The 24,809-nt window shown below is 49.3% G+C and overlaps 1 protein-coding gene across 5 annotated transcripts in view; it reads right to left on the bottom strand.

Annotated features, from left to right (window-relative positions):
• The window catches only part of SAMD4A (sterile alpha motif domain containing 4A), a 106,707-nt gene that overhangs the window by 42,766 nt on the left and 39,132 nt on the right, over nucleotides 1-24,809 (bottom strand). For all 5 annotated transcript variants that reach the window (XR_011324585.1, XM_069783106.1, XM_069783107.1 and 2 more), the window contains exon 3: nucleotides 742-1,260. Coding sequence is in view for 4 of the 5 variants with exons in the window: in XM_069783106.1 (XP_069639207.1) it covers nucleotides 742-1,260 (519 nt within the window). In the remaining variant the exon portion in view is untranslated. The remainder of the gene's footprint in view (nucleotides 1-741; nucleotides 1,261-24,809) is intronic.

Here is a 24,809-nt window from a genome sequence, read left to right as displayed (position 1 = left end):
CAGTGATAAATCTCCAGCCACGGTGCTCCGCGGCATCCCGGAGTGTCCAAGCCTTGGGTTGGGCTTTGCGTCATCCACCGCTCCCATCAAAGCCCGGCAGGGCCTCTGTGGGGAAGGAGCTACCCAACTCTCCTGGAAAACACTGAGGACTGTGCATCTAAACCCCCCGATCACCATCAGCTCCACACCTCTAAGCGCTGCAGATACAAGGGAACATTTTCAGATATGCCCTGAAGACCGCGGATCCGAGCCCTGCTTCCAAAAACAATGCCTGCGCTTCAGGGCCCCAATCCCATTTCCTCCCAGTAAGTCCCCAGGTCATTTTTGGACTTGCCTCAAGTTCCTCAGCTCACTTTTGGACATGAAGCATCAGCTCCCTGCCTGCTTTAGGAACACTTGAAACATGAACTGCAAATCTACATGGAGCTACATCAAATAAAAAGGGCTCCCTTTGATAGCGCACATTTTTTGCTCTTACAGCTTGGCTGTTTTTCCCTCCTCTCCAGCTGCCAGGTCTTTAAAATCCCACAGGACTAGAGACAAAAAAATATAAAAAGGCAGGCAGGAAATAAAAAAGCAGGTAGGGGAAAGAAAAAAAAAAAAAGGAGTTTTCTATGGCCCAGATGAACCTAGCCCCTCTGCTAACCACGGCAAAGCAATATTTTCTAGCGGGATGGGGGGGACTGTGCTGTGAAAAGCGGCCGTGGGTGGCCATCCCTAGAGCTTCCCGTGGGTACTTACTGGTGCTTGTGCTAGTGCCGATGGTGTTGATGGTTGTGGGGACGGAGGAGGAGGAGTAGAGGGGTAGATGGCCATTCTCGCACGCCAGGTTTTTGTCCTGCCAGCTGGAAGCGCTGACGCTTATGCCCGAGTCTCGAGAGTTTTGCCATCCGTTGAGTTTGTCGTCGGAGTTTTGTCTTTGGTGATAGTAATGCGTCTGCCCGTAGTCCACCGAATCCGACCGACCTCTGTTCTGGCTGCCGAAGCCACCCGACGTGCGGTCCTCCAGGTGGTTGAGCCACATGGCCAGGGCACTCCTGTCCTCCAAGGAGGTGGCAGGGTGTATCAAGGCGTAGGACAGCAGTTGCCTGCTCTCCTCAATGTGTTGGTTGTGTTCGATCGAGTGGGCCAGGATTTTAGGCAAGAGTTTCATGTATTCGACTTTTGCCTCGATGTTTCCGGGCTTCAGTAAAGGCAGGTGGGTTAACAATAGAGAAATCACTTTATCCTTGGATTCCTGTTGCCATTGGTTAATGATTCCTGTTGAAGTAATAGAAAAAAAAAAAAAGAAGAGAATTGAGAAATCGGCAAACAGAGCTAATAAAGAAATAAATTCACCCTGGCAAGGTAAATACGACACGCCAAAGGGATGCCTGCATGAGTGATGCTACTGCGTGAGCATCTCCCAGGCAGGGGGGTCACCGCTCTCTGAAAAGCAAGGTCACAGCAAGGTGTGCCGAACTGGACACCGAGAGTTACCAGATGCTCCTGAAAATCACTAAAAAAGCCAAATTACACCCACCTTTACAGCCACACAGCTCCACTGCTGTTGTCCTAATGTTAATCAAAGTCACGATTTGGCCCAAATTTTCTGTATCGTTGCAGATTACACAAAAACACTTGGTGGGTAAACCTAACCTTTTAAAAGCCCTGGTTGGAAAATGGAAAAGGTCAAGATTCAAATGAGCTAACACAGGCAAGAGCCACAGAGGGTGAAGGGAAGAAGCATCCCAGCAGGAGGGCAATAACCAAACCAGGGTGTTGGTCCATCCGCCAGCCTGGTGTGATAAGCTGCCCCAAAGGGATTGAGGGAAGGGCTCAGCTGAAGCAGCCGCAGAACTACTCATTGTTCCTCTGTTAGCTCAGGGCAGATAGGAGAGGTTTTAGAAGACCAGAAAAAAAGCAAACATAGGGTTTAGCTTTAAAAATATGCAAAAGGAAAAGCCAAGGAATTACAAACTGGTCGCTTAACTCGAACTCCTAGAAAACTGATGGAACAAATAATGAAACAACCTCTTTGTAAGCACTTAGAAGATAAGAAGATGATAAGTGACTGCCGACACCAATTTGTCAAGAATAATTTAATTTCCTTCTGTGACAGAGTAACTGGGCTGTGAATAGCTGGAGAAGCAGTCAGCGCCGTATATCTTGATATTCATTAGGTGCTGCCGCACATGGCTTCCTCAGCAGCATACCACAGAAACACGCTCAGGCGAAACTACTCTAATGTGGGCACACAACTCATCAGAAAACCATATGGAGAGAGATGTTACTGGTGATTCACCATCAGACTGGGAGGATGTGCTGAGCAAGGAGACTTGTCCTGGCCGTGACATGACCCAGTATGTCATCAGTGATATGGGTGATGTGATAAATGTATTCAATGTGCAGGTATCATGCTAGGAGAAATGATAACACGCCAGAAAACTGGATTAGAAGTCAGACAATGTTGAGACCTGGAGAAAAGTCAGAGAAAAAACAGCTGCATCAAGTAGGTGCAAACATCTGCATGCAGGTAGGAACAAATCACTGTGCAGTACCAGGCGGGGAAGAGCCTGGGGTCAGGAAGCATCAGAGGCTGAACATCGGTCAAAATGCCATGCTGCACATAAAAAACTGCACCAGCCAGCCTGTCATCTGTCTGAGAGGTGAAGACCGGTGAGGACAAGCGGCTCTCCATGTCTCCTGGGGACTGTAGGTTTGAATTGCAGCAAAGGTGAATGAGGTTGGCTGTGAAGAAACTACCTCCTACAGGTGATGTGCAGGGAGAGATTGCCTATGGATGTTGTGAAATGTCCATCACTGGAAGTTTTTCTGAACAGCTTATATAAACACCAGCCAAGGATAGCTCAGGATCTACCTAAACCACCCGACTGACGCTTCCCAGCCCCAGGTCAGTCTCTCCTCCAGCATTTACCAAATCCCTCTATGAAGCCTTCAAACTTCCAGTCCCTGTAGCAGGCTGTGCCTAAGGGTGCCACAACGGAACCATCTGCTGAAAAAGGACTTTACACCCACTGCCCAAAACTTCACCAAATAAGATGCCCTGAGCTCTCATGTTATTAAAAAAACCCCCCAAACTTTACATTCTCCCTCCCTGTCTGCTGTCTCCTGTCCACACTGGAGCTGCTCTAAATCATTGATTATCCCTATACCCTTCATGTGTTTTTGAGCTAGGGTAACCGAACCCACACCAGTGAAATGAAGATCTGGATGTCCACCTGTAGGATCACCCATCACATTTGCTCTTGTGAAGACCCACGCAGCTAACCCAACCCTCCCACCACCCAAAAGAGGGCTATTACAGTAGATCCTTTCCCCAGTTAGGACCAAACCCCGCACATCAGTTCCCCGACACAACTACAGCGGTGAGCAGCGCTCATCCCTCCGGCTTCGCCTTCCCAGTTTCAAGGCGTGCAACCGTTTTAATAGGAAGCCACTAGATGGCTTGCTGGAAACGCCGACGGCTCTCGCTGGAACTTTCTGCAGCGGTATTTACTTCTCTGCAGACCCAGCCCTCCTCCAGAGCCGCTTCCCGACGGCATGCCCGAGCAATCTTGTGCCGAGAGGTGCAAGGGACGTGGCGTGGCACAGCTTGGGTGGAGAAGGAACCACTTCGTTTGCAGCAGAAGCGAGTTTTTGCTACTGCGGGTGCGCTCCTGTGCCTGCGGAGATGCTGTGAGGTTGTTTTGGTGCTAAAAAATGAGATTTGGAAAAGCAACGCTCAACCTAAGTGAAGCTGTAATAAATACATGAGCTGAGTGGGACTCAAGGTCCACCAGAGCATCTCTGTATTTTCCATATGCAGATGTAACTGGGACAGGCAAAGCTTCCTGTCGTGCTTAATCTGATTTCTTTGTCCCCTCTCTCTCCCCCTCCTCTTGCAGGGGGATGTCATCCATTCCCTTATCACCCCCACATTTTATCATTGCCGTTGGAACGATTCGGCAGCGCTTTCAGGCCGGCTCAGCCAAATCCCAGCCCGGCACCACCTGTGGGGAGAGGCTGTGGGATTTTGCAGCAGCCCAGATGATACACTCAGAAAGCAAAAATTAAAAAAAGGCATGCAATGCACCGCTAGAAGAAGTTGGTGCCACTTGTACATAGGAACTAGGTAGCAAAACACATGCAGAAAAAGCAGAGCCTGGTGCAAACTGGGTGCAGGGGAGGAGGAGGAGGATGGGGAAGGCAGATGGCCATGGCCAGACTCCTCTTCCTCGCACAGGGGCAGGCTGAGTGTGAAGGTCACCACTGGAAAAACAGGATGGTGCCAGAGCCGCTTCTTGGGAAACTTGCCTCAGACCTCCAAGAGATTTGGGGGGGTTTGAAATCACAAGCCCAAAAGATGGAGTGTTGATCCAAAAGCCCGTGGCTGGCGAGGGGCCGGGCGTCCTTCCCTGCCCCGGCACGGGCAGGAGCCTCTCTCCTTCTCAGCCAGCAGCAGGATGTGCACAATTAAACAAAAATGGAAAATAATTAGATCCGAAAGAGGTTTGGCTCTCTCCGAGGCAGGGCGGAAGGTCAGGCTTAATCCTATCTGCCAGAAAACAAAGGGATCTGGAGAGAGCGGTGTGGGAGAAGGAAAGCTGGAGCTGCCTCTGGGCAGGGGGAGAGGGGCCAGAGACCCCCCAAAGCCCCTCTCCACCCTCTCCCCGAACGCAGGAGCCTCCGCTTCAGCTCCCCATCATTTGGGATGTCTCACCCTTCATTGCCGGACCAAGCCCCCCCCCGGTCAGCCGCGGTTAGGATGTGGCCCCGTTTTGGGCTCCCACGTCGCAGGGTCCCGGGACACTGTCTGCGGTGGTGTATGGGGTCACAGGCACTAATGACATTACAGCCTCATTAGTTCCCCCGGGTGCTGCTTCAAGGATGCCTGATGGTTTCGGTCACAAGGCTTTCGCTGCTCTACGGGATGGCAAAACTATTGATATGTGCAGCAGGCAAATCTGAGCATATCGAAAGCCCCCAAATTAGAAACTCCACCTTGCTGCTTTGAAACTCCCCCAAATCACTGTCCTGCCTGTTGCTGTCATTGCACTGACATATTTTGGCGATAAGCTAAAATAGCAACTGACCGTGAGCACCCTAAGGAGCCAGCTCCCATCCCAGCCCTGTGAGCCCTGTACTGGGAACGGATGGGAGCTGCCAGCATCCCCGAAGCAGAAAATTCCAATTTTTATTATGGGACTCTTTTTCTTGGGTGAGAGGCTGAATGAAGGTGGGATGTGAAACTACCTTCTAACGTAGGATTACTTAACCTATACGATTTTGCTGCCATACAGCACAGCTGATGCATGTGCCAAGCGCCTGCGGATAAATATAGCACCAAATATAGCCGGGTCCTGCTTCCAAGGCTGAAACCTGTGCTGTGCTATGAATAGGTCCAATACTACCCCAGAACCTGGGGGTTTCTGGCTTGAGAAAGAGGTGATGTTTGTCAATTTAATAAGTGCTCATCGGATTTCTTTGTCACAAATCTGCTCAATCGCTTCTGGATCCCTCCAAACTGTTAAACCCTTCATGTCTGGTGGCAACAGATCCACCCGTAACACCGTACCGCATGAAGGACCTTCTTGCCTTTACTTTGAACCTACCTCCTGACAGACAGCTGGGTTATTTCAACCACTAGCGAGGCACGTGGAGCTCCTGAAGCTGTTAATGATGTACTGGGAACAGTCGCAGTTTTCCAAAGGTAAAGCCAGCCTGGATGGACAAAGTGGGTGCCTGCAAAACCCAATGCAGGCGGCACACTGGTGCCTGCATTTAGAAACCCTGAGGTAGCTAACTGCCTGTTTTTTTCTTCTATTTTTGATTTTTGCAAACAGACCTCTGGCCCCTACCTTGAAAACGCCGACGCTGCCCAGAGGGATGGCCAAGAGGAGCTGTCAGCACAGGCACACGAACACATGTGTCTCATCAGGTGAGATGTCTCCAAGGAACAACGGCAATGCTGGATACCTCTCAAGTGCTTAAAAAGACCCCCAAAGCCAACCAACCCCAACCGAGATAAACCTTTTCATTCTGAAGGCAGAAATTGGGTTATCCTCCTGTTGTCATATACAACTTAGCACATTTCACAAGTGAAGCAGACAAATATGTTGACTGGGGTTTTTGACGAAGCAGGCGAGATGAATGATGTGTAATTTATGAGCTAGACAACAGCTTATCATGAGTAACAAGGACAACAATTAAAGACTGGAATTGTTTTAAAAGCTGCCCAAGGATTTTCCGGGTGACAGAGAGTACGTTCAAATAGCAGGCTTGTTATCATTGCTCCACAATGGTAAGTCAGTGCATTTAAGGGCTCCAGTTGTCAGTAAATTGCTCTTAAATTACTGTTTTATTATGCCCTTGTTTTCAGTTTAACAACTTTTTCCATAAAAAGTTCTCAAAAGCCCATTCAGATAATTTGTCCAAGCAAGAAATGACTAAGAGTTAGATGTGCACATCTGAAGGGCACCCACCAAACAGAGCACCTTCACAGCAGGGCTGAATGGACCGACACTCTCAGATGTACTTCGGGAGAAAAAATGTTTGTACCAAAAATTTAGGCTGGGATCCCTGATCTTGCCAAGTGACATGCTGCAGCATTAGGGATTGGACAGAGAAACTCGGTGCTCCTGGACAGTAACCAAGCCCTCCTAAGGATGGATGACACCAAGGTTTTCATGTCTTGGATGGCCAACAGCAAACCAGAAATCCAGTCCATGCTTAGGCAGCTTGCAACTGCTTCAAGTGAGCCTGAAATCAGCGGCCCTGGTGCAAGCGATGGCTATTTCTGGGTTTGCAGGAAGGTTTTGCAGGAGGCAGCTCCCAGAAGAGGTTCCCATTGTTTGCCGTTTCCTGGATTACGGCTGCAGCACTGGCTCTGGGCGATGGGCTGAGCTACGTGGAGGCACCCCTTTTTCGGCAGAGGCAGAAAAATCAGTGCCCGGACTCCTCCTGCTGCACAAAGACCCAGCAGCACATCACTATCTGCCAGCTCCTCCACACATGCATGCAAGATGCTCTGCTTCCATCAAAATCACCCAAATGTGCGGTAACCGAGGTCACTGCCAGAGTCAGCCCTGGAATCTAACACCTATTACAGCTGCACGGGTGTCTTCACCAGGGCAAAAGGGGTCAAGAAACCTGACCCGGCATATGAACGCAGCCCAACAACCTCTGTTTGGCCAAAATGTCATCTCCCAGTGAACGGCCACCAAGAGACAAACCCCAACCCTACATCTACTGGCTATTTGTTCCAATGTCTCCCAAGCACTTCAGTTTGCCTTCATTTCCAATTTAATTTATCAGGTTTAAGCTTGAATTTATATGGCTTCAGCTTCCAGATAAATTCCAGTCTGAATTAAAGAGTTCCTTGATGTCCTGCATTTTCTCAAGTGAAGGTACTCAGGACTCAGCACTCAAGTAACCTTCCACTCTTGTTTTTGGTAAGCTCAGCAGAAGCTAAATGTCCTGTCTCTTAACAGGTTGTGGCTCTATGCTCACTAATCTTGAGCCCACACCAACACTTCTGATGGCTCTATGACTTCCAGCACCCGTGTGAGTCGGGTTATCTGGCTTGGTAAGAAGCATGAGTGGGGTGGAGAGACCATACCCCATCTCACACAGGGTGGTTTGCAGCGAGGTTAAAGCAGAAGAGCAAAAAATGAAGAGATTTCAACCACAAATCTGAATTTGCAGTGAGTGTATCGACCAAGGGTAGGTTGCTGCCGCTCGCAGCCTTCCTGCAACTGGGTTTACTGGTCTGTGAGATGGTCCAACTCCCCACCACCTATCACACGAATCTTCCCTCCAGTGGTGCTGTGGATGCGAACCTCTGCCCTGGCTCCCGCCGCAGCAGCTCGACTGAAGGTGTTTCCAGATGAAGGGATTTAAATTATTATTTGCAGTAATTAGCACCTACACGCTGACCCATTCACAATACTTCGTTTGGGTGAATTTGCATCATTCTCTTCCTAAATCAGCCTCGCTCAAAAGACCAACATTAAAGAAAACGAAGTAAGAACCCTGTTGGAAACCCTCTCTGTACCCCATCCAAAGCACATCAATACCCTCGCTGTTAAACCTGGCAGCCTTCTCCCTCCATGAGAGGCCAAATAATAAGAATTTCAGCATGTGCCTTTTCATTATTGCAACCGATGCTAATTAAAGGAAAAAAATCTCAACGATAAAGGTTATTGCAGACCTGCCAATTGCACAAGACAGAGATGCAAGCTGACACTGAAATGCCGGTGAACCTGAATCCCACTCCTCATCTCACCCAAATCAACGCAAAACCACAGCTAACATGGCCAAGAAGACACCGGTGATGTCTCTAAGCACGTCTACGGGCCGGGAGGCTGCAGTGCGGTGTGTAAATCCCATCAACCTCCCCCTGCTACACTCAAACGGGTTTGAATTTATGCCTGCGCTAGAGCTGACCTCAGCACGGAGCGGGAGGACCTAATCCCGTATGTCTGAAGGCAACAGGAGCCGTGCCAAACAGCATCAGCGCCTGCTGAATCCGGCACCCGTGGCTTCCTGGCATCTCCCGTGTCTCCGTGCTGCAGCGGGAGGGAGAGGCCAGCTCTGCAACCTGGGGACCGCTTCTTCCCAGGTCCCTGAAACCACTCGTCCCAGTGGATAATGCACGATTTGGCAGAGGAAAAGCAAAGAAAACCTCTCAGCTGGCTTTTTGCTTTCGCTCCCTCCCGTGCAGGTCTAACAGCCCGACTCGGAGAGAAGTTTGCGAAGTAGTGGCCAAGCTCTTTCCCTGTAACAAGCCTTGGCTAGGAGCTGGGAGAAGCCAAAAGTTCTGCAAACAAGCCCTGGACACCACCAGGAGGGCTTGGGGACTGATATTTGTGGTAACTGGGGCTCTGCACTTTCCCTCCTGGAGCACCCACCCCAACAGCTATGAACCTCTAGCCCAAGGTGGCTGCACGGCTCAGCGCAACCCCAGCATCTTTGGTCTATAATGAGATATAAAAAGGCAATTACTGAATTCCCCCTTTCCCTAGCTGGTCAGCTTCTGTGCAGATTTAAGTGTAGACGACCTCTTTGAAGGACAGAAGGACATTTTGTTCATCAGCACCCATGAGGAGAGGACACAGAGATGGCAATCTGCGCCTTGTGTCACGCAAGGCACGTGCGCGATCTCCCTTCTCCAGCGCCCACGACCCACCTCGCACACCGGCTCCATCATGGTGCCAAGGAGCACCGGTGCTCGACGGAAAATTTGCCGGTGATGAGCTGCAACCTATCGGTTCACATGGTGCTGGCTCTCCTCCATGTTTCCAGCAGCTACATCCCATTCTAAGAGACTAAAAATATATTAAGTACTTCCCTAATGTTTCTTTTCCACCCGAGCGGTTGCTGCGGAGAAACTCCAAGCGGGAGGGAAGGTGAACAGACCAGCGTGGATGCAGGGAAGAGATGCCAGAAAAATGGAGCAATAGGCACAGCATGTCCTGCAAAAGGAGGTGGCCGGGGAAGTCCCCGCTGCAGGCAATACTGGTTCCTTGGAAAAACAAAGGCAAGAGTCATACACCCATCAAAAGCAAAGTGTTTCTCATTATCCTACAGGATTCAGCACTGACAGGAGCACAGGGGATTTCACAAAGGAGCGTCTTCTCCATCTTTAATGACCGAGATTAAGAAGCTCCACGTAGATTAACTACGCAATACCCCTTTGACTTGTTAAAGGTAACGGTGTGAATTTAACCACTGAATACAATTCTGTCCAAAAGACACAACCGTCTTGCAACTGCCCCCAGCATCCCCCCCGCGTGCAACGGGCAAGTTCTTCAACACCCGCTGCCAAGGCAGCATGGATGGGTTTGCCCGCACAGCTGGGTTGCAAGAGGCACGTTGGCCATCGTTGGCCTTATTTTCTGTGCTTCTTTAATAAAAGGTGCGTCCCTGCGGGGCAGTGCTCTGAAACAAAGGTAGCCCGATGCAGAGGTGAGGTGGACATGGATGAGCACCGGGGAGCTGGCTGCTGCATCTTGAATGCACTTTGCTGTTGAAGAACAGCCAATTTCTTGCAGCTCTTCTTGGGAAGCCAGGCTAGGGAGCAGGTGACAATGATATGACATGTGGCTTCTGGGGAAAAAACCAACCAACCAAACAAAAAAACTCCCCAAAACCCCTGTGGGGGATAAGACATGAGCCCTTACTTGACTCCTTGCCCTTTTAAAGGCAGTTCTCCTTGGGCAGCAAGTTCAGCTGTTTATTACTGGCAGCTCCCCGCTCCGTCCAAAGCAACGGCAGCCCCGTCAAGTGTCCATTTTGTAGCATCAGTCCCTTCCTTGTGTGGAAGAAAATGGCTGGAAAGGATGTCTCCAGGCCGAGCATCTCAAGCTGGGACTGCACTTCTTGATGTCACAGCAGGAACAGGGCTAGCAAGAGTTGGGAATTTCGGCACTGAAGCCAGCCTCAAAGACAACCCTTGATCAGATCTCATCCCATCACCCCAAATAGGCTGATGAAACCCTGCCAGCAGATAGAGCAGCAAGGCAGAGAGCTCAGCACTCTCCATCCAAGTTGTAAACTCAAAAGGGAGCAAAATTTTGGTCAGAAGCAGAACAAACTGGGAGGTCCCTCAACAAAACATCCCTTAATTCATGCCGAGACCCGCAAGGATGGAATAGCTCAGCTCTACTGTGCTGCAGAGTGAGTAGAAAGAAAAAAAGATTTTCACATTTTTGACACTATTTTCCCCCTCTACCTCGCGAGCTTGCCAGAGCTCCAGTTATTAAGAGGCTGTTTGTACAAACCCAGAAGCAATATATTTTTAGCACTGGAGAATCGCATGGCACGATCATTAAGCATGCTTCTGCAGACAGCAACAAGAGCAGGGATTTTTCCTTCTCTAAATTGGCTGCAGCCACTATGGTTTTCAGCCCAAAGCAGACTTTCAGGAAATTCAGAAGGAGCGGGAGTCTTTTTCCATGACATATTTAATACCAAGCTGAAGTACACTCAATTTTCATACTGTGCATCTGATGGGCGTTTTTATGGATTTGTTTTCTAGGCTGGATCTGTTGCACACTTTTTCTACGGAGCGTAATACCATATATTATCACAACACTCCCTAGCAACATGACTTTTAATTTAGTGCAGAGCTTTGGAACATTGAGAGCATCTCACTGAGTCAGAGCAAAGATGATACGCTGGGAAACCTTATCAAAAGCCCCATAGGTGCCAAGGGAACCTATACTGTATGTATGACAGCATTTGAGCTCCTCAACGTGATGTGGCTGGCACTGGCATGGAGAACACCTTGGGGAAGATGGATTTGTTTCACTGATTTCACAAGCCACAGTCCAGCCGCCATGGTCTCGTGGACTGATGACTACATCGATGACAGTGGTGCCAACGGGTGTGAAACAAGAGTGAAAATCCCACAAACGTGGGAAAAACGTGGGAAATGGTTCAGCATCAGAAATAAGAGCTCAGAGCCAGATGCGGCATCAGCAAGGATGAGGTTCCATCTCCTTGCTTCTCACCCAAAGGCCAGGAGGAAGACAGATGCTTGGTAGACAAACCAACCAACCTCCTACGAAGCTGTCCTGAAGAGCAAAACCAGCCTGACACCCAACAAGGACTCACAACACTGGTTTCTCTTTACTTGCTGGAGCACACAGGCTTCTGGGCATCAGGGGCATCGTGCTCCCAAGACTCAGATGGGGAGGATGGTCTTTTGAAACTGCAGGAAAATAGTGCCTGGGTCGCACCTGACAGCAGAGAGCGTGCAGAACTGCAAAAGCACCATCAACGGTGTGGACACCATCAGGTGAGTGGTTTCTCCACCTCTACCCACCGGTGCAGGAGAGCAGCAGAAAGCAGGAGCACCATCCATACAGGGTGGGTGGAAGAAAGCTATCGCAGTAGAAATGACACCAAAATGCTGTCCCGTTTGGACAGTGGAGCGGAGCGGAGGGGAATCCATCAGCCCTTGTGCATGCATCGAGGAGACAGAAATATCACAGCAGCCGTGCCAGGTCTGATGGACAAAGATAACCCGATGAGATCCTGGGTCAAGTGGCTTTTGTCGGCTGCCATGCAATGTTAGCTGAGCTTAGCCGGCCCGCAGAGGCAGCTTGGCCCACGGCAACGGGATGGGTCAACGAGGATTAAAAGTATAATTAAACAGGGGGCTGCAGATGGCTTCCAGAAGTCCCATCACTTCTTGGAGCTCGTGAGCTGAGCAATGGCAAAACGCTGCTGGTTTTGCTGCTTCTGGGACACGGGGGCACAGGTGGGAAATGCCTGCTTTCACTAACGTTGGGGTTATATTGCTCATATGCCGCTACACACCCTCAAATCCAGATTTTTAGTGGAATTTCCTAGGACGCAGGAAGCCAGAGAAATAAAACAAGCGATTTCTGTATCTCTTCTTTGAGCCTAATCCACAAAAACGTCCAAATGTTCCTGGCTTTAAGCGAGGAGACTACAGGCACAACCACAGGCACAGAGAAAATACTCCCCTGACTTCTTAATTTCAATTGCAAAAAGCCTTTTAGCAAAAGCTCAACTGAAATGCAGATAAGTTTCTTCAAAGGCTAAAAAAAAAATAAAAAATTATCTGAGTGTCATCACTGTGTTGCCTAACATGGATAAAGGATTTAGAAGGGGGAAAAAAATACTAAAAATAAGTTATGAAGGGTATGTAAGGTATTGATATACAGCACATGGTTTAAACTGTTAATCATTGAACAGATTCCAGTATAAAAATAAAGAGACTGAAGCTGCACATAATGGAGGAGTTGCTCTATTTATAAACTTCTCTGTGCAAAGGGCAGGCGAGGGCTGGGACTAGCAGGCAGCGGAGGCAGAGGGCCACTGCTACGGAGCCTGTATTTTGAAGGAAAATAAACAGATTTTTTTTTTATTTTTTTTTTTTTAAGCATTGTCAACAAAATCAAACCGAGTTGTCCAAGAGCCTGTGTGCCCCAGCCATGTGAGCAGCATTTACAGCTCCTGCATGTGACAGCTCTCCCAATTTAGCCAGTAACTGACTCCCTCTGACCTGTAATAACACCGCTCCCAAATTAGAGCCCTCAATTTGACTTGGCTTCGGTCCTTCCCTCCCAGCGACATAAAGCATCCTTCCCCCCCCCTCCCCGAACATTCATAATCCTATCCTTTCGCACTGCCAACTCAAACTCACATTTAGCCTTTTCCTATTTTTTGGGGGGGGGGTTGTGGAGGGACAGGGCTTGGAGGCAGCGAGGGGTAGGGAAAAAGCCCGGTGGAAAAACACCAAGAGACAAAAACAACAACAAAATCAGACAAAAATTCCAAGTCGGTGACATTCAGCTGGAAAAGCTCAATGACTCACATGCAAATAAAATCTGCCTAAATTCACTGCTGCATGACGCAGGCCACTGGCTTCAACATAAAAAGGCCAGGATGAAATCATCCACAATTAAATCAGAGCTTGGAAGGCTGCAAAAGCAGCCGCATCAGCACGGTTCCCTCGGCTTAATAGGAAACACAAAGGAAGGAAGTTCAGCGGAGTGAGAACATCCCCCTTTTCCCCTCCTTTCCACCGACACCTCGCGCCATCAGTCATCCCCAACCGTCGGCGCGGCTCCTCCGGCATCACACGTCGGCGCTCAGCTCCGGCAAGCTGCTCGCTAGCAGGCGGCTGCCAGCTTTTAATGGGCTTTCCTGGAATACTAGCTCAAAAGTAAAATAAAAATAAATGTGGCTACGTAGGAAGGCAAAGCCCCACCAGCCAGCGACTTCTTCCAGAGATTTCTGCCCTGTCCTTTGCAGAACGGTATGATATATTGTACAATTAACATTTACAAACCCTGGACCAAATCCAGTCCCTCCCCAAATCCCCCATATACGCGAGGAGGGGGAGAGAGACATCTTGGTTCTTAGGTTTTCTCCTGCATTGCAACAGCGCTTTTAAGCCTTGTGAGTTTTCGGATACTTTCTGAAGCCACGCTATAGAAACGCACTTGCAGAGACCCGCGGCGCAGGGTTGCGGCAGGGAATGGGGTGCAAGGGGGTTCCCCTTACGCCAGCACGTGCACCGACCTCCACCTCCCCACCCCTCCAACGTTGTGCCATGAACCAGGTCATCGGCCTCCTCCAGGCTAAAAATAACACTGGGACGGGGGGGGGAATAAAAGAAAAAAGGTCATTTTAACCTAGATTGGGCTGCTGATGGGATTCACAGCACGGCTTTACAAAAGGTTTTTGGTGCTCCGGCTGATGAAGGGAAAACAATCCTTTAAACAAGCGTTGGTCCCTCTGCACCCCGAAACACCGCTCCGGGTCCAGCTGGCGAGCATCCGTCCGGGATGCAGGAGGACAGTGCCCCAAGCAGCCGGAGCGGCTCATTGCACCTAATTTCAGCTAGGATAACGCAAGGGGTCCACAGAATTTAAGTGATCGGCTGCACCTTTATTGAGAAACCAAGTGCTTAAACCTTTACGGGCTTTCCCCTCGCCAGGGCTGGCGTGCCAATCCCTGGGATTAACCACGGTGCTGTGCCGCCGAAAGGTCCCAGCCCAAGCCGAAGGCGCTCGCTCATTCCGGCGTGCAGCGGCTGCAGAAGCAGAGGGTGTTAACGGGTCCATAAAAGGTAACTGGGAGACACGAGCCTCCCGCCAGCGAGCCTACATTTGCTTCGGAGGAATCCGCACCTCCCCGGAAAAAAAAAATAAAATTAATATATAGAGGTCTGCAAGCGGGGAAAGGTTGAAACTGCCTGTAGGAGGACATCCGACAGAGCCCGGGCCATCTGGTCACCCACCCTGCGCGGTGACACTGCCCTCCCTTCGCCACCAGACGCTAATTCCTTTCATCCTGCCTGGCCCTCCGCTGGTGTAATTTTAGGTCTGTGAATAGGACCATCTGCCTTTGAGATGCTCGTTTATTTTTGGCTAAGCCATCCCTTTCACCACTCCCTTCTTAAAGGAAGTCCAAATCGGGCACCGCTGGAAACGGTGTTTCTTGTCTGGTCCTCTAATCACCGAGCATTAATGAGCTATCTAGAGCATGCTCTGTAACGCTGCCACTCATAAAATCGGGGGGTGTCATTATCTTCAAAGCGTTTTGCAAACACTTTTTCGTTCCTCCCCGCGTTACCACCGCAAAGTAGTAATTATTCACTTCTCTCTGAATATGGTGGGCTTGGTCCAGCGTCCTGGAGCTCGGCCAAGATGTGCTCAGCAAAATTTAACACGGTCAAAGTAAAGATAAAACAAACTGGTTCCTATCTTTGGATGCTAGGGACTGCTACCGTTGCTTCCTGTCCCACAGCAGACATGGAAATGTTAAAAATAAAAATAAATGCTGGAACCGCACTGGCCGATAATGTAATTTCCATGTATTAAGAGGAAACGCGATGTCTGGAGGAAAAGGAGTTTTAAGGAAGTTTTGCTTTTATACACATCTAAGTGCTATGAATGAAAGTCACCGTCACGATCTGCTGCTCCTCTTAGCAAAACGCTGCATAAAAATGCTGCAAAACCCCCTTGTGCTTGAGCTGCCTCCACTCCTGCCGGGCACGGCCGAGCCCCTGCAGAATGAGGAGCTGGAAGGAGAAGGTTGTGTGCAATGTCACGTGCATGGCTGCTGGCACCAGTGTTTCAAAACTCAGCATCTTCAACCCAAAGCAGTTGAATGCAACCCTCAACAACGCTGGAGCAGACAGGAGCCAGGAGAGGAGAACCTCCTTGGTGGCCCCAGGTTGGCTTCTTCAGGTGGGTTTGAGCGTGCAACAACGCGTTCCTGGTTGGGGTGGCTGTATGGACACCCCCCCGGCTGCAGGACAAGCCCCGAGATCACAGCGAGGCCACGGGGGACCCCCACCGTGCGAGGGGCTCAGCCCACACCTCTTGGGATGAACGTTGGATCCTCCTCCACGTCCCAGCCACAGGCATCCAGGACCACTCAGGAGGACCATGGGCACTGCGGGCTAACGGGCTGAATCTGTGCGCATCTGCCAGCCACAAGATTATTATTTTCCCTTCTTTGTTAAGATTTTCACAAGTGTCTGGGACAGCTCCTGTCCCCCCAGGTAACCCCTTCCATGGCAAGTTGGCTTCTTGCACAAATCCAGGTTGTGCAAAGCTTGTGCAGCTCTCCCAAGACTTTTTTTTTAAAAGATGAGAAAGGTTGTGGTTCGGTCAGAGGTTTGGCCCAGTTCTCAGCTCTTTTATGAACCTCAGGAGCTATGGGGACATGGAGTCTATTGCTGGAAATTAGCGTTAGACAACAGAGAACATCTGTACAGGGGAGTCCCTCTTGCTGCATGCACCCCACACACTGAAAGAGCAAGAGCCTGTTAGCCTGCCAAGCTCCTCACAGGGAAAACATACCCAGGACTTAAAAAAAGAAAATTTCTGTGCAATGCTTGAGGTGTAAAAATCAAGCCCTGGCTTTGGCTGGCCACAGCTCTCTGCCCTGCGGGAGCCTGGGGAAACACCTGCTGCTCATCACTTCAAACTCTCTGCAGCAAATAAAAGAAAAAACAATTTAATTGATCTGATCAGATCTCGGATTTGACGAGATTCCTCCCTGAGTAAAAATCGACGTATTTTGCTTTGGCTTTAAATTACGATGAACAGAAAACTACAATAGCTTGGGTGCAAAGTGAGGATGAGCGGACACCCCCCACACCCTGCATGCTCTGGGTGCAGAAGCCCCAGGAGGAATTAGGCAATGCAGACATCCATCCCTTCCCCTTTCTGCTACTCACATCAGCCAGTGCAAAGCACTTGACCAAAGCCAGCGATGAGTCACCGTAAGGAGGAGACTTTCTAATTTCACCCACTTCGATCCTGCCCTGAAGTGCCAACGTCAAAAAGGAGGGAGGGGAGAGATGCGGGCTGAGTCAGGGAGGATGGGAAAAATCTGTGCATCTCTCACAGAGACATTCAAAGCAAAGTGAAACTCCTCTTTTTTTTACAAACCAAAACAAAAAAGTGGACTGGAAGAGCTGACTCTCACCAGTTAACAGCTTGTACCAGAGCAGCGGTACCAGCGCTCAACTGACTCCCTGTATCTTTGCCAGCTGTAACAAGCACTCACAAGGCAGAAACACCAGCTTAAAATGCACCTTTCACTGGGGAATTCACCGCGTTTCAGTGCTGCCCGCGGCTGGCACGTAAAGGCAGCCGGCTTGTCTTTCCTTTACAACCAGCTTCACATTTTGCTTCTCATGTACCCACGAATTGCTGCAGGACCTCAAAACAAAGAGTGACATTGTTCCTTCAGAATAAAACTGCTGTTCACCCAATTTTTATTTATATTTCACGAAAACATCCCAGGAGCTGCAAGGCTTTGTTGGGGGGCAGGGGGAGAGTAAAACGATCTGGCAGTGCCGCAGTCACAGTTATTTCACCAGGAAGGTTTCCGTGATGCTTTTTCCACAGTGAACACAACATGACACAGGTCAACACGGACATTTAACTTAAAAAACAAAGAACGCCGGTCCTTGCAATTACACGTTCCTGCTGCTCGGCCAGTTGGTTTGGCCATGCACAGTGCTGAAGGCACTGGTTCCTCTCCCACAACTGCTGCTGCCCATGAAAGTCCCCAAAATTACGTTGAGGAGCCCCAAAAACTCGTAGGACCCCATTTTACCACTTTTTATATACTAACGGGTGTTGGGGATGTTTGGCAGGAGCTGATGTAGCTCCAACAGCTAATGGTGGTCCAAGCGTTGGTGTTATCAACGTTGGTCACCAGCATTAGGGCAGACACCAAAGGAGAGAAAGTGCAGATTACCCTTAAACACCTAGGGAAATATCGCAAGGCTCCGGTGGGACAGCATTTTCTGTTTGATTGTAAAATCTCCATTTAACACTACGCTTTTGAGCCTTAAGACTGACATAGAAAAACAACTGCTCTCCCAGCTCCGAGCAATGATGATTTTGACACTTCTTAGTGCCTGAAACCTGAAAAGCTTTTACCAGTTCAAACAAGATTTCAGTCAAACCAAAATCCTTCCTCCCCCTTCCCGTGCCTGGCTAAAACGTCCATTTCCAACTACCAAAAAATCACAAGAAGGATTTCAGATTTCATTTTCTTGACCAAGTTCCATAATATCTGGGAAGAAATTTCCCACAAAAATGGAAAACAAGTATTTTTGTGGAGGGAGAGGAACAGATTTTCCTGCAGATTTCCCTTCCGTGCATCTTGTTGTTTTCCTTCAAAGAGCAGCTTGCAATAACCCGCATGGAAAGATTCAACCTACACTACTCAGAAGTGATGAACACGAGAAGCGACAGGATTTCTGGAAGCCGCTGACCCCTCTCTTACCCTCCAGGCTATTGATTACAGTCGATCAGCAACCGCGCTCCTCAAGTGGCTCCAAGATGATCTACAGCGACACCATGGTAAATGTGCAGAAATCTAGTAAATTAGGAAAGCTACGCAACACTCTCTGGGATTTTGCAGTGCGTAAGTCCTGCCTCACCACTCCTGGCAGTCACTCTAAGTTGTCCCTGCGATGTCTCAAGCCCTAATCGCATCCCTGCAAACAGCGTGCAGAAGTGAGCGGAGAGAAGCGTACTGCTGGATCCTCAGAAATGGTGCTAGAAGCTTTTCTTGGCTAGAAGCAAAGTTGGAAAAACACAGTAAGATGATGAGCAACCAAAAATACAGATGCAATTGGTGGGAGTAGTAGCTTATATGCTGCAGGGTACCACGGGGAATGTCAAGGTGCCACAACCCGGTTCAAAGCTGTGCCAGTGGAGGTTTAGACTGGACATTAGGAAGCATTTCTTTACTGAGAGGGTGGTCAAACACCAGAACGGGCTTCCTAAGGAGGTGGTCAATGTCCCAAGCCTGTCAGTGTTGAAGAGGCATTCAGACAATGCCCTTAATAACATGCTTTAACTTTTGGTCAGCCCTGAAGTGGTCAGGCAGTAGGACTGGATGATCGTTGTAGGTCCCTTCCAGCTGAAATATTCTCCTTCTCTTCTCTTCTCTTCTCTTCTCTTCTCTTCTCTTCTCTTCTCTTCTCTTCTCTTCTCTTCTCTTCTCTTCTCTCTTCTTTCCTCATGCAATCCCATGCAGCTGGGCTCTGCTGCAGGCAAATCTACGCTGCAGAAAGACCTGATTGCCGAATACCTCCAGCAATCCTGACTCTGGCTGGAGAGATGCAGACTGTACCCACCCAGCATGGAAAAGCCAGAGAAAGGCTTTGCTGTGGTGCAATATGGCGATAGCATCGTCCCGCTCAGCGCTGTTTCTGCAACCTCCATCTCAGGGGGAGATCTGGTCTACACCCTGGTTCCCCACAGGGAGAGAGAAGCTCTGGCGCTTCTCAGCTCAAAGGGATTCCTACAACTACTCAGGTCCTCCAGGTCTCCAACTCTTCTTGTGTGGTGTGAAGGGAAACTTCAGGATGGGGTTTAAACAACTCTGAGTTATCATGTGTCTCCTGCCCTTCCACAGTGTCTCCTCCTGGTATTAGGAGGAGACGGCGCTGCTTAGCTAGTGTAAACCCAGTACAATATTTCATGTAGAGGGCTGTTTTTGCAGTCAGTAGCCTTTCACTAAAGCCTGTGGAGAACTCTATTCCACCAGCTACCTCAGGTTCGCTCCTTGAGGAGAAATGTCTTAAGTAGAGGGGAATTGGAGGCTGCAGCTCTCCCGCATGCTGGCAATCCCATAAAGAAAAGCACTCACACAAGTAATGCTTGCAAAGCCTCTGCTCCTCTTCTGGGCTTTATGAACAGCAACACAGCAAGAGACTTGTTAAGGGCAGAAAATTGGACACCAGGAACAAATTCCCTGACCTGCCACTTTCCACGGTCCCTTTGCTGCTGTGGAATAGGCACATACAGTCACCCGACAACAAACTGCAATTCTCAACGTGAAGCAGCATGACAAGAAAAGCTGCAAAATAAACAGTGAGAAGTTTTATATGGAAACGCAGCAGGAGGGAATGTTATTCCCAGAGACGCTTCTCCATCAGACACTGACAATCGGTTCAGAGCATGAAACTGCACCAGCTACAGCAGAACCAGCCTGCAGCAGCACAGGGAGGAGGTGGGGAAGGTGGTGAGAAGCCCTGGTTCCCCAGTCCCACCAAATACCACGGCGGGGGAAAACTGGTAAACAGTTTTTGGGGAGAGATGATAGATGCAATAAATTTCTGGCTTGACAAAGCAACCAGTGCGAGGCCACGCTCAGCTTTCAGACCTTATAATGGCCACCACTGTTTGCAGAAGAAAGTTATTTTGGGGTGAAACCTGATCGGCTCTTGGGGCTGCTGGCGCTACCTGCTGCTCCTCTCCTGCACCCGCCGTGTCGCACGGTGCCTGCCCACGTCACCGACGCCAACCCAGACGGGATCAGGCTGCTGAACGCGAGACAGAAGAGAACGGAATGGAATGGAATGGAATGCAGTGATTTATTTTCTCCTAGGATCCCAGAGGACTTTCACCCCCTGCGTGACTTCCTAATGTCCTTTCCCCTCTGCCGTGCCGAGAGCCCGGCGCGAGCAGTGAGGACTCCCGCTCGCAGGAGTTGACGTGAACAGACTGATCTCGCTGCTTCGTTAGTGTTCGGTGAACTACTTGCAAAAGCTGCGGAGCTGCAAGGCTGGAGCTTGCCAGCATCTCCTTCATCTTCAGCCCGGCCTTTCCTGTCTTTCAAGTACTTTGACAGGAGTTTAAAGCTTCCTGCGCCTTTGAGTGGTGGCACAGGCGACGTGGCAGGACACCTTGTCAATGGAAGATGAGTGGCAAAGTCAGAGCTCTTCAAGCCCTGCTGTGCTCCTTGACATCGAGGTTGCCATTTCTGTGTCACAATGATTTTCCACTACACCAAACGAATGCAGAATTGGGTTAAAAAAACACTCCCCCATCCTCAGCCGGCCCATTCACCGGTGCAAGTAACAGCCCTACAAGGCGGTGGAGAATCATCTCCCTGTGACTCAGATCTGCCTCTGGGTAGGTGATGTCCAGGATGACCCCTGCATCGCTGGTCGTGGCGTCACCCACTGCTGGTATTTCAAGGGTTCTGCATTGCTGGTGGGATTGGGAACCAGCCCCTCTGCTAGGTTAACGTGGGTGCCCATTAGCCAAAACTGCTCCTGCTGCAACTCACCCCTTCCAGCCGGGGACCTAAAACCGTCCACCTGCCCACCGGAGGAGAGGAACTGCCAATGTGGCAAGGTTTGGGTTTTGAGAGAGAAAAATAACATTCAAATGCTGGGGTGAAAAAAAAGCAACCCAACTTCTGAGAACATTTCTATCATTTTCCTTTGTTCGAGGCATTTTCTGGGTAAACCCATAAAATCGGAGGTACCCAAAAGCCCCATCAGCTGCTGTGTCCTGTGCAAAGCTTGCATTAAATGGCTTTTTCTAGCCCCGCTCTTGCAAGGCAAAGTCAGTTTCTCCAGCCAGACTAAACAGCTTCACCGCACTGAAATGCAACCACTTCCAGCTCTCCCGGCATCGGGGATTACTGGGTTACAGATACGTGGCCTTCCCATCCGAAACCAGTTTCCTGGATACTTGCACCACGGCCTCTAAATTCTGTTGTGGTCTGGACTGCACGGGCTGCTGGTTTTAATATCTTTGGATGCTGAAAACAAGACAAGCTCACTGCAGGTCCCAGCGATTTTCTTTAACCCCCCCCCTTTTTTTTTTGGGAGGTGCATTTTCCATGATGCTGCAGAAGAGACGCAAGCCGCGGTGTGGGAAGACACAAAGACGGCTCTGGGGCGCAGCTGTGTCCTTCCATCGTCTGACCTCTCGGCACACTATTTCTAACGGACTGATGGGGTTGCCTGAAAATACAGTTGTTTCTAATCTCTATTCATGTAAAGACCAAGTGAAGTTACTTTTCATTATGTAAATACATCTATTATGAATATAATTTATGGCTTGGCGTTATTCGGTAAGATTAATGAAGCATGCTTGCTTCTAAAAATAAAACATCTTTCCAAATACTTCCTATACACATATTGCTTGTTCAGAGTTTCTGCATTCTTCATCTGTAACATTAGGGCAGTCTTGTAATGGCTTTCCCTTAGCAGTGGCCTCCACAGTGGGCTGCTCCAGGCTGGGACAAGCAGACCTGGACCCACCTTCTTCTCCTGAACAGGACAGTTTAATTCCTCTGGGATTCTCCAGACGAATGAGGCTGGGATGCCTCTACACCATTTCTCCCCAGAAGCCTCCTAGCCTTTCACAGCAGGAGGTTACCTTCCAGCCTCCTTCTGAAGGATTTTTCTGGGCAAAACCATGAGGGAGGTCAAGCTGACGCTGGTGATGACAAACACATCTGACATGCAATTCAGCTTCGCGACCCGGCCGTCCACTGGGTTGCAACACCGCAGGCTGGCTCCTGGTCCTTTTCTGACCATGGATCGATGCGACCCAGAAATGAATGATTTGTACCTTCCAGTGCAAAACACCGCTCCGCCTCACATATTGAAGACCCACTATAGCTCCTGAGATCAAAGTGCCATAGGTGCCGGGCTGTCCTTGGGAGCTCTCGGTCCTGTGGCACCTTCTTTGCTACAGTCTGACACTGGGGACTCTCCAGGTATCTTGCTGGGCAAGTTTCCCCAAACTTCTACGAGAAGCCAAGGCTGCTGGCATAAGTAGCAGCATCTGATCAGTCAATGCATGACTTTGAGTAAGGACATGTTTGTCATTTCTTCCCAGCCTATTTCACAAGCTTTGTGGCTACTGTTATGCCCCGGGCACCTTCACAGCACATGGGGTGAGGCCTGAAAGGAACAACAACAAAAAAAGCTCTCTGGCAACGTGATGGCAGCCATTGACAGAGATGAAAGCTGTGGGCACCAACGCCCTTGAAACTTCAACACCAACAGGCAAGAAGACCTCACCCAAGAAGAGGGTTGTTGGCAAGAAGAGCCAACAACCGGAAAGTCAACCTTGCTGCAGACTTGAAGCAGAGCCCCGGTGCTGCAGACTCCTGAAAAATGTTGCTCTTCTGATAGTGCTGTGCCCCATGAGACAATGTGGGGAGATGGGACCCATCGGATAGACTATTATTTTAGGAACGTCCAAGCCAAGCCCACCAGGTAGTCAATGTTACCCTTTCAGTGCAGAACACACGGTCCCCAACCTTCGTCACAGCCCTGCAGAGCACTGGAGATGTGGACCTGGGCAACGTCGTCTTGCATTGCCCAAAACCAGACTCTGGCGCAATGCTGGCCGCACGCATCACACCAAGAGAAACCTGCGACCAACCTCACTCCATCTCAGAGAATCACTTCTCCTGCATGTTCAGAGCTGAAGAAAACCCTCGGTGCTGGCAGAGGAACAGGCAGGGAAGAAGGCAGCAAACACCTCCATCACTGTATGAATTCACATAAATTCTCAGCAACCAGCATTCAGAAACCTGCTTTTGATCTCAGGTTATGCCTGTAGCACCTCTTTGATGAAACCTGTCTTTCATAAACAAAATCTAGCCCAGAGGACGAAAAGGGTAATCAAACATCTCAGCTTGCTATTGAACTTGCCAAAATAAACAGCATGTTCACAGTATCAACCCAAACTTTGCTCATCCTCCCTCGCTATCACCACCTCAGCCATCTGAATGCTGGTGTCCTCCTGCAAAGTGTGTCACGCCATCTTCATCATCCTCACTGCATTACTGTAGCAAACCAAAATCTTTCCTTTGGCCAAGACCCCCTTGCTAAGCGTGTTATCACACAGGATAGAAAGATAACTCCAGCCCCAAAGATGTACACTTCATGGAAGAGCTCTTCATGACCCTGAGGAGCAGCACCGGAAAACATCATCTCTGTTCACCAGCACCTACGGTAGTGAAATTCACAGCTCCCACAGCATAATTTCCAGTTAAGAAAGAGAAGACTGACTCCCTCAGTCTCCCACCCACGGCCCCAGGTGTCCCGCAGAAAGCACGGCTCCCAGAGACTTGCCCTCATCTTGTAACGAAAGGCTAGCTTCCAGAAAAAAAGAGGACTCGGTACAATGTGGTGGAAGGAGCACTAGTTTATGCATTAGGGAAAATTTATTTGCAGTAAGGGCACCAAAGCACTGGACCAAGGAGCTAGGTCCAATCTTCTTCATAGGAAGAGTTTAACAGCAGAGACGACAAGTGTGTCCAAAATGGCCCAACACTACTAGTGCAGAAAGACAGATAAGTCATCTCGACGCTTTCTCCAGTAGTCTGTATAGGAGTTACTTTCAGTAACTTTATATACAATAAAAAGATAAAAACATTCATTGAGATAACTGGAAGTTAACCCGTTCAAGGGGCAGCTGCTCTGCTTGTTCTTCTTGAGGATCCTACACACATCCACCGATGCTCCCCCCACAAAGCAAGGGAGGACTGTACATCTTCCCATGCATCTTCTGCAAAGGTGAAGTTAAACTCCACTCCACACAGAGGTGCTGAGATCTTCCCTGGCTGAGCCAGACTGTCGGCTCCGTATCATTCAACAGAAACAGGGTAATTTACACCTGCTGAGACAGTTTCTCACCTCTGGCAGTTGAAACCATGTAAGCAGTCGGATGCTTACAATCAACAAGTTTCTCCACCTCCTTTGCAGTTCAGCAAAATTGTTTTAAAGATCCTTTGCCTAGAATGACAGCTATGTTTACTCAAAAATAAATATGTAGAACAAAAAGTGCTTTTCCTGAGCTTCCTGAGGCACGCGGGTTTGATTAGAAGGTGTAGGGCTGGTGGGGAGGGGAGTCTTGCTAAACAGCTACAGTAGGTGATATGACCGAACATCTGAAAGGCTGGAAAAATAGCTTTAGAAAGCATTAGCTCCCACACTTTCATGTAATCAGATACAACGCTAGCCAACAAAATCCTAGTTTTAATAGCCAATC

The sequence above is a fragment of the Haliaeetus albicilla genome, chromosome 5, assembly GCF_947461875.1.
Source record: "Haliaeetus albicilla chromosome 5, bHalAlb1.1, whole genome shotgun sequence".
NCBI classification, from domain to species: Eukaryota; Metazoa; Chordata; class Aves; order Accipitriformes; family Accipitridae; genus Haliaeetus; species Haliaeetus albicilla.
This window is presented reverse-complemented; position numbering and strand designations above follow the sequence as displayed.